Source organism: Cherax quadricarinatus, chromosome 25 (assembly GCF_038502225.1).
Source record: "Cherax quadricarinatus isolate ZL_2023a chromosome 25, ASM3850222v1, whole genome shotgun sequence".
NCBI classification, from domain to species: Eukaryota; Metazoa; Arthropoda; class Malacostraca; order Decapoda; family Parastacidae; genus Cherax; species Cherax quadricarinatus.
This window is the reverse complement of record NC_091316.1, coordinates 27146345-27159738: the sequence shown is the minus strand read 5'-3', so window position 1 is coordinate 27159738 and position 13394 is coordinate 27146345. Positions and strand designations below refer to the sequence as shown.

General features: G+C 41.5%; 1 protein-coding gene across 1 annotated transcript in view; it reads right to left on the bottom strand.

Annotated features, from left to right (window-relative positions):
• The window catches only part of LOC128689909 (uncharacterized), a 361331-nt gene extending 351230 nt beyond the window's left edge, over positions 1-10101 (bottom strand). Inside the window, exon 1 of the mRNA XM_070088675.1 lies at positions 8043-10101. Coding sequence (XP_069944776.1) covers positions 8043-9555 — 1513 coding nt within the window. The 5' untranslated portion in view covers positions 9556-10101. The remainder of the gene's footprint in view (positions 1-8042) is intronic.
• Between the last annotated feature and the right edge of the window lie 3293 nt (positions 10102-13394).

Genomic DNA, 13394 nt, shown 5'->3' with positions numbered 1-13394 from the left:
GTATCGTTCCAGTCACGGTATTGTGCCTTTTTTATTTTCGGAAAGGTTATAATAAGCGCGTATGCACCTGGAGAAGAACGGAGTGTAGAGGAGAGAGAGAGATTTTGGGAGATGTTACGAGTGTGTAGGAACTTTTGAGTCAAGTGAGAGAGTAATTGTGGTAAGGGACCTAAATGCTAAAGTAGGAGAAACGTTTAGAGAGGATGTGGTAGGTAAGTTTGGGGTGCCAGGTGTAAATGATAACGGGGAGCATTTTTTATTTTATAGGTAACACATTTTTTATTTTATACATAATTTATATTTTAAGAAAAAGAGCATAAATAAGTATACAAGATATGATGTAGGGCGAAATGACAGTAGTTTGTTGGATTATGTATTGGTAGATAAAAGACTGTTGAGTAGACTTCAGGATGTACATGTTTATAGAGGGGCCAAAGATATATCAGATCACTTTCTAGTTGTAGCTACACTGAGAGTAAAAGGTAGATGAGATACAAGGAGAATGGAAACGGCCAGTAAGAGAGAAGTGAAGATTTATAAACTAAAGGAGGAGGCAGTTAGGGTAAGATATAAGAAACTATTGGAGGATAGATGGGCTAATGAGAGTATAGGTAATGGGGTCGAAGATGTATGGGGAAAGTTTAAGAATATAGTGTTAGAATGTTCAGCAGAAGTTTGTGGTTACAGGAAAGTGGGTGCAGGAGAGAAGAGGAGCGATTGGTGGCATGATGATGTAAAGAGAGTAATAAGGGAGAAAAAGTTAGCATATGAGAGGTTTTTACATAGTATAAGTGATGCAAGGAGGGAGGAGTATATGGAGAGAAAAAGAGAGGTTAAGAGAGTGGTGAAGCAATGCAAAAAGAGAGCAAATGAGAAAGTGGGTAAGATGTTATCAACAAATTTTGCTAAAAATAAGAAAAATTTTGGAGTGAGATTAATAAGTTGAGAAAGCCTAGGGAAAGAATGGATTTGTTGGACAAAAATAGGAGAGGAGAATTATTGAATGGAGAGTTAAAGGTATAGGGAAGGTAGAGGGAATATTTTGAGGAATTGTTAAATGTTGATGAGGATAGAGAAGCTGTGATTGTGTGTATAGAGCAAGGAGGAATAACGTCTTATAGGAGTGAGGAAGAACCAATTGTGATTGTGGGGGAGGTGCGTGGGGCAGTGAGTAGAATGAAAGGGGGTAAAGCAGCTGGGATTGATGGGATAAAGATAGAAATGTTAAAAGCAGGTGGGGATATATTTTTGGAGTAGCTAGTGTTTTTATTTAATAATTGTATGGAAGAGGATAAGGTACGTAATGATTGACAAAGAGTATGCATAATTCCTTAGTATAAAGGGAAAGGGAACAAAAGAGAGTGTAAAAATTATAGGGGAATAAGTCTGTTGAGTATACCTGGTAAAGTGTATGGTAGAGTTATTATTGAAAGAATTAAGAGTAAGACGGAGAGCAGGATAGCAGATGAACAAGGAGGCTTTAGGAAAGGTAGGGGGTGTGTAGACCAAGTGTTTACAGTGAAACATATAGGTGACCAGTATTTAGATAAGGGTAAAGAGGCATTTGTGACATTTATGGATTTGAAAAGGCATATGACAAGGTGGATAGGGGGCCATGTGGCAGATGTTGCAAATGTATGGAATAGGACGTAGGCTATTGAAAGCTGTGAACAGTTTTTACGAGGATAATGAGGCTCAGGTTAGAGTATGTAGGCAAGAGGGAGATTATTTCACAGTAAAAGTAGGCCTTAGGCATGGATGTGTGATGTCACCATGGTTGTTCAATATATTTGGTTGGGCAAATATCCTATTAGTGGGATGGATTGTGAAGGACCTGCCTAGTATGGGCCAACAGGCCTGCTGCAGTGTTCCTATTTTCTTATGTTCTTAGAAGTGAATGCTCGGGTGTTGGCAAGAGGTGTGGGGTTAAAAGATAAAGAATCTAACGCAAAGTGGGAGTTGTCACAGTTGCTCTTTGCTGATGACACTGTGCTTTGGGGGAGATTCTGAAGAGAACTTGCAGAGGTTGGTTTATGAGTTTGGTAGGGTGTGTAAAGGAAGGAAATTAAAAGTGAATATAGGGAAGAGTAAGGTGAGAGTATGGAGTAGGTGAATGTGTTCAGATATTTAGGAGTGGATGTGTCAGCAGATGAGTCTATGAAGGATGAAGTGAATCATAGAATTAACGAGGGGGAAAAAAGGTGAGTGTGTCATGTTCAGTCTCACACTGAGGAAGCTCATCCTCATAGGGAACACCATTCCCACCTCCCCACAGTATTTGCTTCAACTCCCCCCTACCCCACTACTACCCACCCAACAACACTAACCCACACCTCAATCCTCGTTCATCTACATCAGAGCTCCACAAACTCTTCAGATCATCAACACCTTCATCAAGTGTGTGTATGTGCGCGCGCGCACTAGTGTGGGTGTATGATCCACTTAATATTTGTATTTATAACTCATTACAATTGTGACCAGGTGTGGACGTATCAGTGGTTCATTACTTTGTAATTTGTTCATGACTGTAACCATGTATAGGAGTGAAGCTGATTAATTACCTCTGTAACTTGCCATGATTAGTGACCAGATCTACCTGGAGTTCATTACCTTTGTAACTAGTTCAGCTATCATAACTTTGGGGTCCAGTCACTGGACCCATTATGTACCTTTGTAATCTTTTGACTACCGCCCACAGGATGGGTATGGGGTGCATAAAGATATTAAACTAAAGTGTGTGTGTGTGTGTGTGTGTGTGTGTGTGTGTGTGTGTGTGTGTGTGTGTGTGTGTGTGTGTGTGTGTGTGTGTGTGTGTGTGTGTGTGTGTTGTGTGTGTGACTCAACAATCAATATTTGCACCAATAACTCATTACAGTTGTGACCGGGTGTGGAAGTGTGAATTGCTCATTACTCTATAATTTGTTCATGATTGTAGCCAAAGTATAAACGTAAGTAACCATTCTACAGAATTCATTACCTTTGTAACTTGTGAGCTCATTACCTTTGTACCTAGTTCAGCTATCAAAACTTTGGGGCCCAGTCCCTGGACCCATTACGTACCTCTGTAATCTGTAAATACCTTTGTAACTTGTCATGATTGTGACCAGACTTACCTGGAGTTCATTACCTTTGTAAATTGTGAGTTCATTACCTTTGTAAATTGTGAGTTCATTACCTTTGTAAATTGTGAGTTCATTACCTCTGTAACTTGCTCAGCTATCAAAACTTTGGAGTCCAGTCCCTGGACCAATTATGTACCTCTGTAATCTTTTGACTACCGCCCACAGGATGGGTATGGGGTGCATAATAAACATATTAAACTAACTAACTAACTTCATCAAGTTTCAGACTGCTCATCGACCCCCAAACATTTATTATGTGAAAATAATTTAATAAACAGTACTGTAACTAATATTACTGTGAATACAAATAAGAGGTAGTACTACTAATGATTTCATAAAAAATAGGTAATAATTAATTTATGAAAATTATATGATTTTATATACCCTTTTTTACCGAAACTGTTGATAACATTAATGGAAAGAACACTGATATTTGATTGGTAATTGATGAGTGTCAGTGGTGAGTCACTACGTGGTGAGTCACTACGTGGTGAGTCACTACGTGGTGAGTCACTACGTGGTGAGTCACTACACTCTCCCAAGTTTAGCCTGTTCCTCTGTTTAGTTAGAATTGCATTTGCTTGGGTAAAACCAGCTTTAACAATGTACTGACTCCCGTTTGGCCCCCAGCAACTTATCAACCCTTCGATAGTTCCATCGACCCTTAGAGGTCCATATTGACCACTTTGGGGAACCTTGATCTACACCGCCATTCCTAACCCTTTCCACTGCAGGAACTTTTCTTATTTCCACTCCTCATCTCAACCACAACCAACCTACATTTTTATCCCCAGCCCCAATTTCTCCCTATACCCCATCCACTGCCCGTACATATAGGCACGGACCAGGTGCCAGAAAAGCAGAACGAAAGAAACAAATCTGAAAGCATGAAATACAAACATAGACGGAATAAAAACAAGAGTTACGAATGGAGAGAATGGATCATGGAAACATCCCTAAACATAATAATGCTCACAGGTACAAAGCTCACAAAGGTGACAACAAATGCTGTCTTACCTGCCAATAATCAGATTGAGACAGGACAGAGGTTAGTTTAATATCTTTATTATGCACCCCATACCCATCCTGTGGGCGGTAGTCAAAAGATTACAAAGGTACATAATAGGTCCAGTGACTGGACCCCAAAGTTATGATACCTGAACTCCAGGTAGATCTGGTCACAATCAGAGGACAGAGGAAACGCAAAAATGGAATAAACCACTAAGGTTGATTCTAAGTGAGTGACGTAGAGGAGCATTGAATATGACTGCGAGGTACTGACTTTCGAATATTTTGTGGGAATGAACCTGGAGAGAAGCACAGCGCAAGAAGGAAGGAAGGAAGGAAGGAAGGAAGGAAGGAAGGGAGAAAACTGTCTTCGAAAGAGGAGACTGTGAAGCATAAGGCAATTCCTGAATAGAGTGAAGTGGGAAAGGGAACTACATGGAAAAACGATGAAATTATGGAGCATGTAGGTGGAAAGTGTCAGGAGGAAGAGAAACTCATACCAAGGAAGAGAAGCAAGAATGAAGTAAGCTAATTGTTTACCGAGGTGTTCAAAGAGGCAGAATAACATAGCATCAGAACACAAACCCTAACCATAATTGTTATACAGCCACACCAGAAGAAAGACAACAGTGAATGATTGGGTAATAAAGCCGAACAAAAGATTTAAGAGGGTATTTTCAAAGGAAACAGTCATTATCAGAGAGTCCAAAAAACGTGCATCAATGAGTAATGGACACAATGCAAATAACAGAAGAAGAGGTGAAAAAAACTAGCGAGTATTGGAGAGTGTGATAGTGGCCCTCTCTGTAATTAGTTTTATATAATATATAAACCACACAATATCCTATAATATGTAAACCCCACATTGTAGTCTTTATAAAGAATAAACTTGATTTGATTTGATTTGATATGAGAGAGCTAGATACCTCTAAAACTATGGTAACAGAGCATCTCTCCATGAGTTCTGGGAGACGGAGCGGAAGCTACAAGACTCAGTCTTCAGCAAGTGAATTAATACAGGACAACTGCCAGAGGTGTGAAAAACAGCAGATGTAGTTCCAGTATTTAAGAAGAGCTACAGGCAGTTAACATTAAATTACATGGCAGTGTTACTGAGATGCATAGTATGGAAGGTTGTGGAGGAAAATCTTCCAGTAGAAGAGAAGTGGAGCACTTGAAGAAGAGCTGGTTCATAAACAACAGTAAGCATGGTTTAAAGATGGTAAATTCTGTCTCACAAATTTACTACAGTTCTAAAAACAAGGTAATGGGAGTGAGGAGAGAGATAATAGGAATGTGCTACAGTGGATCATGAAGAGCTACTGCAATATGGAGATTCTGTGGGTCGAGGCACCTTTCCATTGCCGATATGGGAACTGTTAGGAGGAAGTCCTCAAAGTGTTGTGAACTCACAGTTTGAAGATGGGCAATCTTGCTGTTGGATGTTGCAGCCATGAGCATGTTGTTATGCACCTTTTCAGCACTGGAGCCATCACATCTGAACAGTTTGTAAGCCAGTGCTGGAGTAGCGAGATTCTCCCACTCGGTAATAACACTGGTGAAGCTTGGATCCTGTATTCCTGCTAAATCCTCAAGGTTGTCTGATAGAATTTCGTTCACAAGCTCGTCTGATGCATTGGAGGAGGATAAGAAAGCATATAATACAATCCACCTCCCCCCCCCCAAGCCTGACTGTCCATCTCCAGTACACTCTGTAGCATGGTCTTTAGCAGAGAGTGATATTCCTTGAGTTTTGGACTGTCGAAGGCTGGGAGAGTTCCTCAAAAAGTCAGTTTTGGGAGGGACAGGCACCTGGTGAGTGGGTAGAAGACGTCATATGCATCACTCTCTTGCATCTTGCCTTCCATCATCCTGTGGTCTGAATTTTTTTCCTAGAATCAGATCAGAAGCATTGGACCCAAGAGCTACACCAAGGATAATGCTGTAAAGTAAAAGAACACAAGTACAACTAATGTGACATTTTTATTATGGCAACGTTTTGCTCTCCAGGAACTTTGTCAAGCCGTTAATCTGAAACGTTGCCAAAATAAAAATGTCACATTTGTTGCACTTGTGTCCTTTTACTTTTACATATTGTCGGCAATTCTACCAACATGATTACAAGGATAATGCTGTTGACTGAATCGATGGCTCATACTCCTCAATGATCTGGCGGTTGGTAGGAACTATTTTGCATTTGGTGGGGTTTAAAGATAGGTCTTTTATTTTTTCCTAATGTCCTCTAGGAGAGATTTTGTAGTGCCATCTAGGGTACCATCATCCAAGAACCAAATATTGAGCTCACTGGAGTGTTTCTGTGATCCCCTTGATGATCAGACAGAAAAGAAAGGAGGCAAGAGGGCTCCCCCTGTTGCACACCTTCACATATATATGCAAATAACAACTGCACTGGTCGAGACTCGAACCCTCGAGCTTTAACATGCCACCATTGTAGCCTGTGAAAATTCGAGACGCCCTAAACCACTGAATCATCGATTTCATATACAACAGGTGCTTAGTAGCACTAGACCTGTCACTCCTGTTGCAGACACATACGTCGCTGTGGCAGTTGATGGTTCAGTGGTTTAGGGCGTCTCGAATTTTCACAGGCTACAAGGGTGGCGTGTTAAAGCTCTAGGGTTCGAGTCTTGGCCATTAGAGCTGTTATTTGCTAAAAACCATTTGTTCGTGGATACATTAATATAATATAATATACTATATATATATATATATATATATATATATATATATATATATATATATATATATATATATATATATATATATATATATATATATATATATCTATATATATATATGTGTGTGTGTGTGTGTGTGTAGTGCCGAATAGGCAGAACTTGCGATCTTGGCTTAAATAGCAACGCTCATCTTGCCATATAGGACAAGTGAAAATTTGTGTATGCAATAATTTCGCCTAAATCATTCTGAACCTAACGACAAAAATATATTTCACTGTGTTTGTTTAGTATTAAATTATTGTAAACAAATCTAAAATATATTTAGTTGTGTTAGGCTAAAATAAATTGCGCTTGTTATGATAAGGTTAGGTAAGTTTTCTAAGTTCCTTTTGGTGCAAAATTATAAATTTTTACATCAACATTAATGGAAAAAATATATCTTTAAACGTATAAGATAAAATTTTAGAAAGGACTTAATTTTAAATGAGTTCTTGCTAATTGACCAGTTTTACATATTCGGCACAACATATATATATATATATATATATATATATATATATATATATATATATATATATATATATATATATATATATATATATATATATATATATATATATATACATACATATATATATATATATATATATATATATATATATATATATATATATATATATATATATATATATATATATATATATATATATATGCAAGGAATCCGCGAGAGCAGGCGAAATATACACAAACACTGATCTCTGGCTGAAGGAGACTCGAACCTACGAATATATATATATATATATTTTTTTTTTTCAACAAGTCGCTCGTCTCCCACCGAGGCAGGGTGACCCAAAAAAGAAAGAAAATCCCCAAAAAGAAAATACTTTCATCATCATTCAACACTTTCACCACACTCACACATTATTACTGCTTTTGCAGAGGTGCTCAGAATACAACAGTTTAGAAGCATATACGTATAAAGATACACAACATATCCCTCCAAACTGCCAATATCCCAAACCCGTCATGAAAGAGGACGGGTTTCTTAGTAATACATTGACCCTGTAAGTGCAGTGTTTCCGCTGACTCACAGGACCACACGTCCTGTAATATGTAGTAACAGTGACTCATTTTGCTGAGACGTCAAGAGACATATTTTTTCCCTGAAAAATAAATTCCACCTACCAACAAATGAAACAGCTTAAATATTTACCTATGGTTCTGCAGATTCCAGTGGAAATATTAACTTTGGTGAGGAATATACTGGCGAGCAAGATGTAGGCGATGAGAAGTGATGAGACAAGAGAGAGCAAACATTTTCCGTGTAACTTGTTTCTCAGCTCAGCCAAACTGGCGTACGCCGCCAGTGTCAAGCTGAGGAACATACATGAGACCAACAGGAGACTCGGGTACAGGTAGCTCCTCACTTTGCTGCAAGTCGACGCCTCAGTGTTGTCATCGAAGCACAGCAATGCCTGAGTGGAAGCTGAGGGTTCTATACGGAACTTATCCAGGCAGTAACGATCAGGCGGATACGCGTCCTTGTATCCTGAGGCGTAGAGATACCCATCATTCAGCAAAGAAATATTGGTATTTTCTGACTCAAAATCTCCAATCACAAAAAAATTCTCACATAGTGGAAATCCATAAACAATTTTTAGACCCGATGGTGAGGGTACTATTTGGGACACACTGTCAGGATCATAAAATGTAGGGTTCCAAAATTCACTTTCGTATATGGCATCGTCACAGCTGTAGCCAACTATTAACTGACTTTCTGGACAACACTTCCGCACGCAGGTGGCATTACTACACTGTGTGTAGTGGCTAGCAACAGGGTCCTCATAGCAGGTTTTGACAATATAATCCTCTCTTCCTTCCTCCACAGACACGCAGAAATCTTGTTGCTTAGCTCCTTGTAAATTGGTTGACGACCACACTAATGAAACATTACCTGACTGATAGTTAAGATGAATCTCAAGATTGTTCAAACTTAGATTTACCAGTTCTTGAAGTCCTTTACAGGTTACGTTGATGATATCTCCATTTACTCCTGCCGGCCAGTCTGTAAGCACCCCATCTACCATGACAGGCGGTGCGATAATGACTTGACCGAAATGGGTAGCACATGAATAGTTTGGTGCGAGGCCTGGACCCTGGGGACAGCAAAGGGGCACCTTCGGCGGTGGAAGACATACAAGCGCCTCCCAAGAGAGTGGTTCCCCATTATTATCCATTGTGTGATCAATACAATACTTTTCATATTGGCGCTGTTGCCAGTATAAGTATCCAGAGTCCAGAAGGGAAAACTGTTGCACAGAGCCCCGGTTTGAGTCGAGTAATGCAAGGACCTCACCCGCAGCACACTGCGGCAACCCGGTCTCCACATTACCAAATTCTCTCGTCTGGACTGCAATAATGTGTTTTGTGATGGGGTTATGCACTACCACAATGGTCGAGGTATTCAAGCACCTCCACCCATCCCACACTTGGTCCCCCAAACACCGACATTTATGCAATGTTGCGTTATACATCCGAGTGGTGTACGCAACACTGTATGTAGGAGACAGATCCCCATAGGACTTTATTGACGAACCATTATGTAGCTCATGTAGATACTCGTAGTCTAAGGCCTTATAGGCCCTGACAGGTGAAGCTGTAGACCACAATACTGCTACTATCGCTGCACTCAATACCTTCACTTGCATACTTGAAATTATGCTCATTATTCTTAAATGACACTGGTAGTAAATGAACAAACACAGACCAACACTCGAAGAAGTTATGTTGAGGGAGCAGTCAGTGTTATACTTTTTCCACAAATATCACAGCTCCACGCACAAGCAATAAATGACACACGGATTTAGCGTTTATTAAAAATGTAGTAATTTTCCACACAATGCCACCTTCTTGAGCTTAAGTATGGCAACGCAACACATTCGTTTCTATGAAAGAACCACTAAACGTAATCCTCTTTGACGTATCGCACAAAACACTGTAGACTTAAGGGGGTCGCGGATAATAAACAGGACATACCAAATCTCCCTACGTGTTGTTCTTGGAAGTAGAGAGGAGGTGCTCTCGTCAGAGCTGTTGTGTACACACTGCCTCTCCTGCACTCACCAGTCCTTGGTAAGGCAGCGCCGACCGAGGTTACACTGACTCAGCTGCCTTACCCAGAGCGTCACCTTACTTTTCTTTAATCACCTTGTTGCAGATAAGATAAGAAGAGGAGGAAATGGTGGGAATGGAAGAGATATAGCTTGCCACCAGTCGGGTACACACGAGAAACTGACACACCTCACACATCAGTCAACTTCTTATCTTATCTGTGATAACAAGCACGTAATATATACTAGTAGAGGATAATAGAGAGATAGAGAGACAAGAAATGAGAGTGACGTTGTTCATGGTCACCGGAGAGATCACACTTGTGGTGGTCCTCAGGGAAAGGTGCCATTGGAAGCAACTCATCCTTATTTTGCTACATGAAGTCTATCTGGAGGGTATTCCGGGGATCAACGCCCCCGCGACCCGGTCCACGGCCAGGCCCTCCCGGTGGATCAGGGCATGATCAACCAGGCCGTAACTGCTGGCCACACGTAATCCAACGTACGAACCAGAGCCCGGCACCGACTTTAAGTATCTGTCCAGTTCCCTCTTGAAGGCAGCGAGGGGCCTATGGGTAATTTCCCTTATGCTTGGTGGGAGGCTGTTGAACAGTCTTGGGCCCCGGACACTTATGGTGTTTTCTCTTAGTGTACCAATGGCGCCCCTACTTTTCATTACCTGGAGTTTACCTGGAGAGAGTTCCGGGGGTCAACGCCCCCGCGGCCCGGTCTGTGACCAGGCCTCCTGGTGGATCAGAGCCTGATCAACCAGGCTGTTGCTGCTGGCTGCACGCAAACCAACGTACGAGCCACAGCCCGGCTGGTCAGGAACCGACTTTAGGTGCTTGTCCAGTGCCAGCTTGAAGACTGCCAGGGGTCTGTTGGTAATCCCCCTTATGTATGCTGGGAGGCAGTTGAACAGTCTCGGGCCCCTGACACTTATTGTATGGTCTCTTAACGTGCTAGTGACACCCCTGCTTTTCATTGGAGGGGATGTTGCATCGTCTGCCAAGTCTTTTGCTTTCGTAGTGAGTGATTTTCGTGTGCAAGTTCGGTACTAGTCCCTCTAGGATTTTCCAGGTGTATATAATCATGTATCTCTCCCGCCTGCGTTCCAGGGAATACAGGTTCAGGAACCTCAAGCGCTCCCAGTAATTGAGGTGTTTTATTGCTGTTATGCGCGCCGTGAAGGTTCTCTGCACATTTTCTAGGTCAGCAATTTCACCTGCCTTGAAAGGTGCTGTTAGTGTGCAGCAATATTCCAGCCTAGATAGAACAAGTGACCTGAAGAGTGTCATCATGGGCTTGGCATCCCTAGTTTTGAAGGTTCTCATTATCCATTCTGTCATTTTTCTAGCAGATGCGATTGATACAATGTTATGGTCCTTGAAGGTGAGATCCTCCGACATGATCACTCCCAGGTCTTTGACGTTGGTGTTTCGCTCTATTTTGTGGCCAGAATTTGTTTTGTACTCTGATGAAGATTTAATTTCTTCGTGTTTACCATATCTGAGTAATTGAAATTTCTCATCGTTGAACTTCATATTGTTTTCTGCAGCCCACTGAAAGATTCGGTTGATGTCCGCCTGGAGCCTTGCAGTGCCTGCAATGGTAGACATTGTCATGCAGATTCGGGTGTCATCTGCAAAGGAAGACACGGTGCTGTGGCTGACATCTTTATCTATGTCGGATATGAGGATGAGGAACACGATGGGAGCGAGTACTGTGCCTTGTGGAAGAGAGCTTTTCACCGTAGCTGCCTCGGACTTTACTCTGTTGACGACTACTCTCTGTGTTCTGTAAGTGAGGAAATTATAGATCCATCGACCGACTTTTCCTGTTATCCCTTTAGCACGCATTTTGTGCGCTATTACGCCATGGTCACACTTGTCGAAGGCTTTTGCAAAGTCTGTATATATTACATCTGCATTCTTTTTATCTTCTAGTGCATTTAGGACCTTGTCGTAGTGATCCAATAGTTGAGACAGACAGGAGCGACCTGTTCTAAACCCATGTTGCCCTGGGTTGTGTAACTGATGGGTTTCTAGATGGGTGGTGATCTTGCTTCTTAGGACCCTTTCAAAGATTTTTATGATATGGGATGTTAGTGCTATCGGTCTGTAGTTCTTTGCTGTTGCTTTACTGCCCCCTTTGTGGAGTGGGGCTATGTCTGTTGTTTTTAGTAACTGTGGGACGACCCCCGTGTCCATGCTCCCTCTCCATAGGATGGAAAAGGCTCGTGATAGGGGCTTCTTGCAGTTCTTGATGAACACGGAGTTCCATGAGTCTGGCCCTGGGGCAGAGTGCATGGACATGTCATTTATCGCCTGTTCGAAATCATTTGGCGTCAGGATAACATCGGAAAAAAAATCCCCCCCCAGTACCAACAATACCACCAGTCCGATAACATTCTTCTTTGCAAATATACAGGGTCTAAAGCCAGCAACAAACAACAAAATACCTTTCATCCGTGGACTGCTTGCAGAGGCAAAGGCAATGTTCGCGGCTTTCTCTGAGACCCACATAAAGGATCACTTGGACAACGAAATATGGATCCCAGGTTACAACCTATACAGATGTGACAGAGTGAACAGGCAAAAGGGGGGGGGGGGTTGGCCGGTACATTGCAGAGTCACTTGTTTGCACAGAACTGCTAAATGCCTCAAATGATGTAGTGGAAGTTTTAGCAGTAACGGTCGAGAACCAAAACCTAGTCATTGTGGTAGTCTACAAGCCTCCGGATGCAACATCCCAGCAATTCCAGGAACAGCTGTTAAAAATTGACCACTGTCTGGAAAATCTTCCAGCTCCTGCACCCAACATCTTGCTCCTGGGGGATTTCAACTTAAGGCACCTAAAATGGAGGAATATAGCAAATAATATTGTTGCAGTAATAACACCAGGAGGCAGCTCTGATGAAAACTCACACTCACACGAGCTTTTAAATCTCTGCACAAAATTCAATTTAAACCAGCAAATAATAGAGCCTACTAGACTGGAGAATACACTAGACCTCATCTTCACTAACAATGATGATCTGATAAGAAATGTCACCATATCAAAAACAATATACTCAGATCACAACATAATTGAGGTTCAGACATGTATGCGTGGAGCCCCAGACCGACATAATGAGACTAGTCACGAGGGAGCATTCACCAAATTCAACTTCAATAACAAAAACATAAAGTGGGACCAAGTAAACCAAGTCCTAACCGATATAAGCTGGGAAGATATACTAAGCAACACAGACCCCAACGTATGCCTAGAACAGATTAACTTGGTGGCACTCGATGTATGCACAAGGCTTATTCCTCTAAGAAAAAGGAAGAGTAGATGTAAAATAGAAAGAGACAGGCGCTCCCTTTACAGGCGACGGAAAAGAATAACAGAGCGGCTAAAAGAGGTCAATATATCTGAAATGCGTAGGGAGACACTGGTCAGAGAAATAGCAA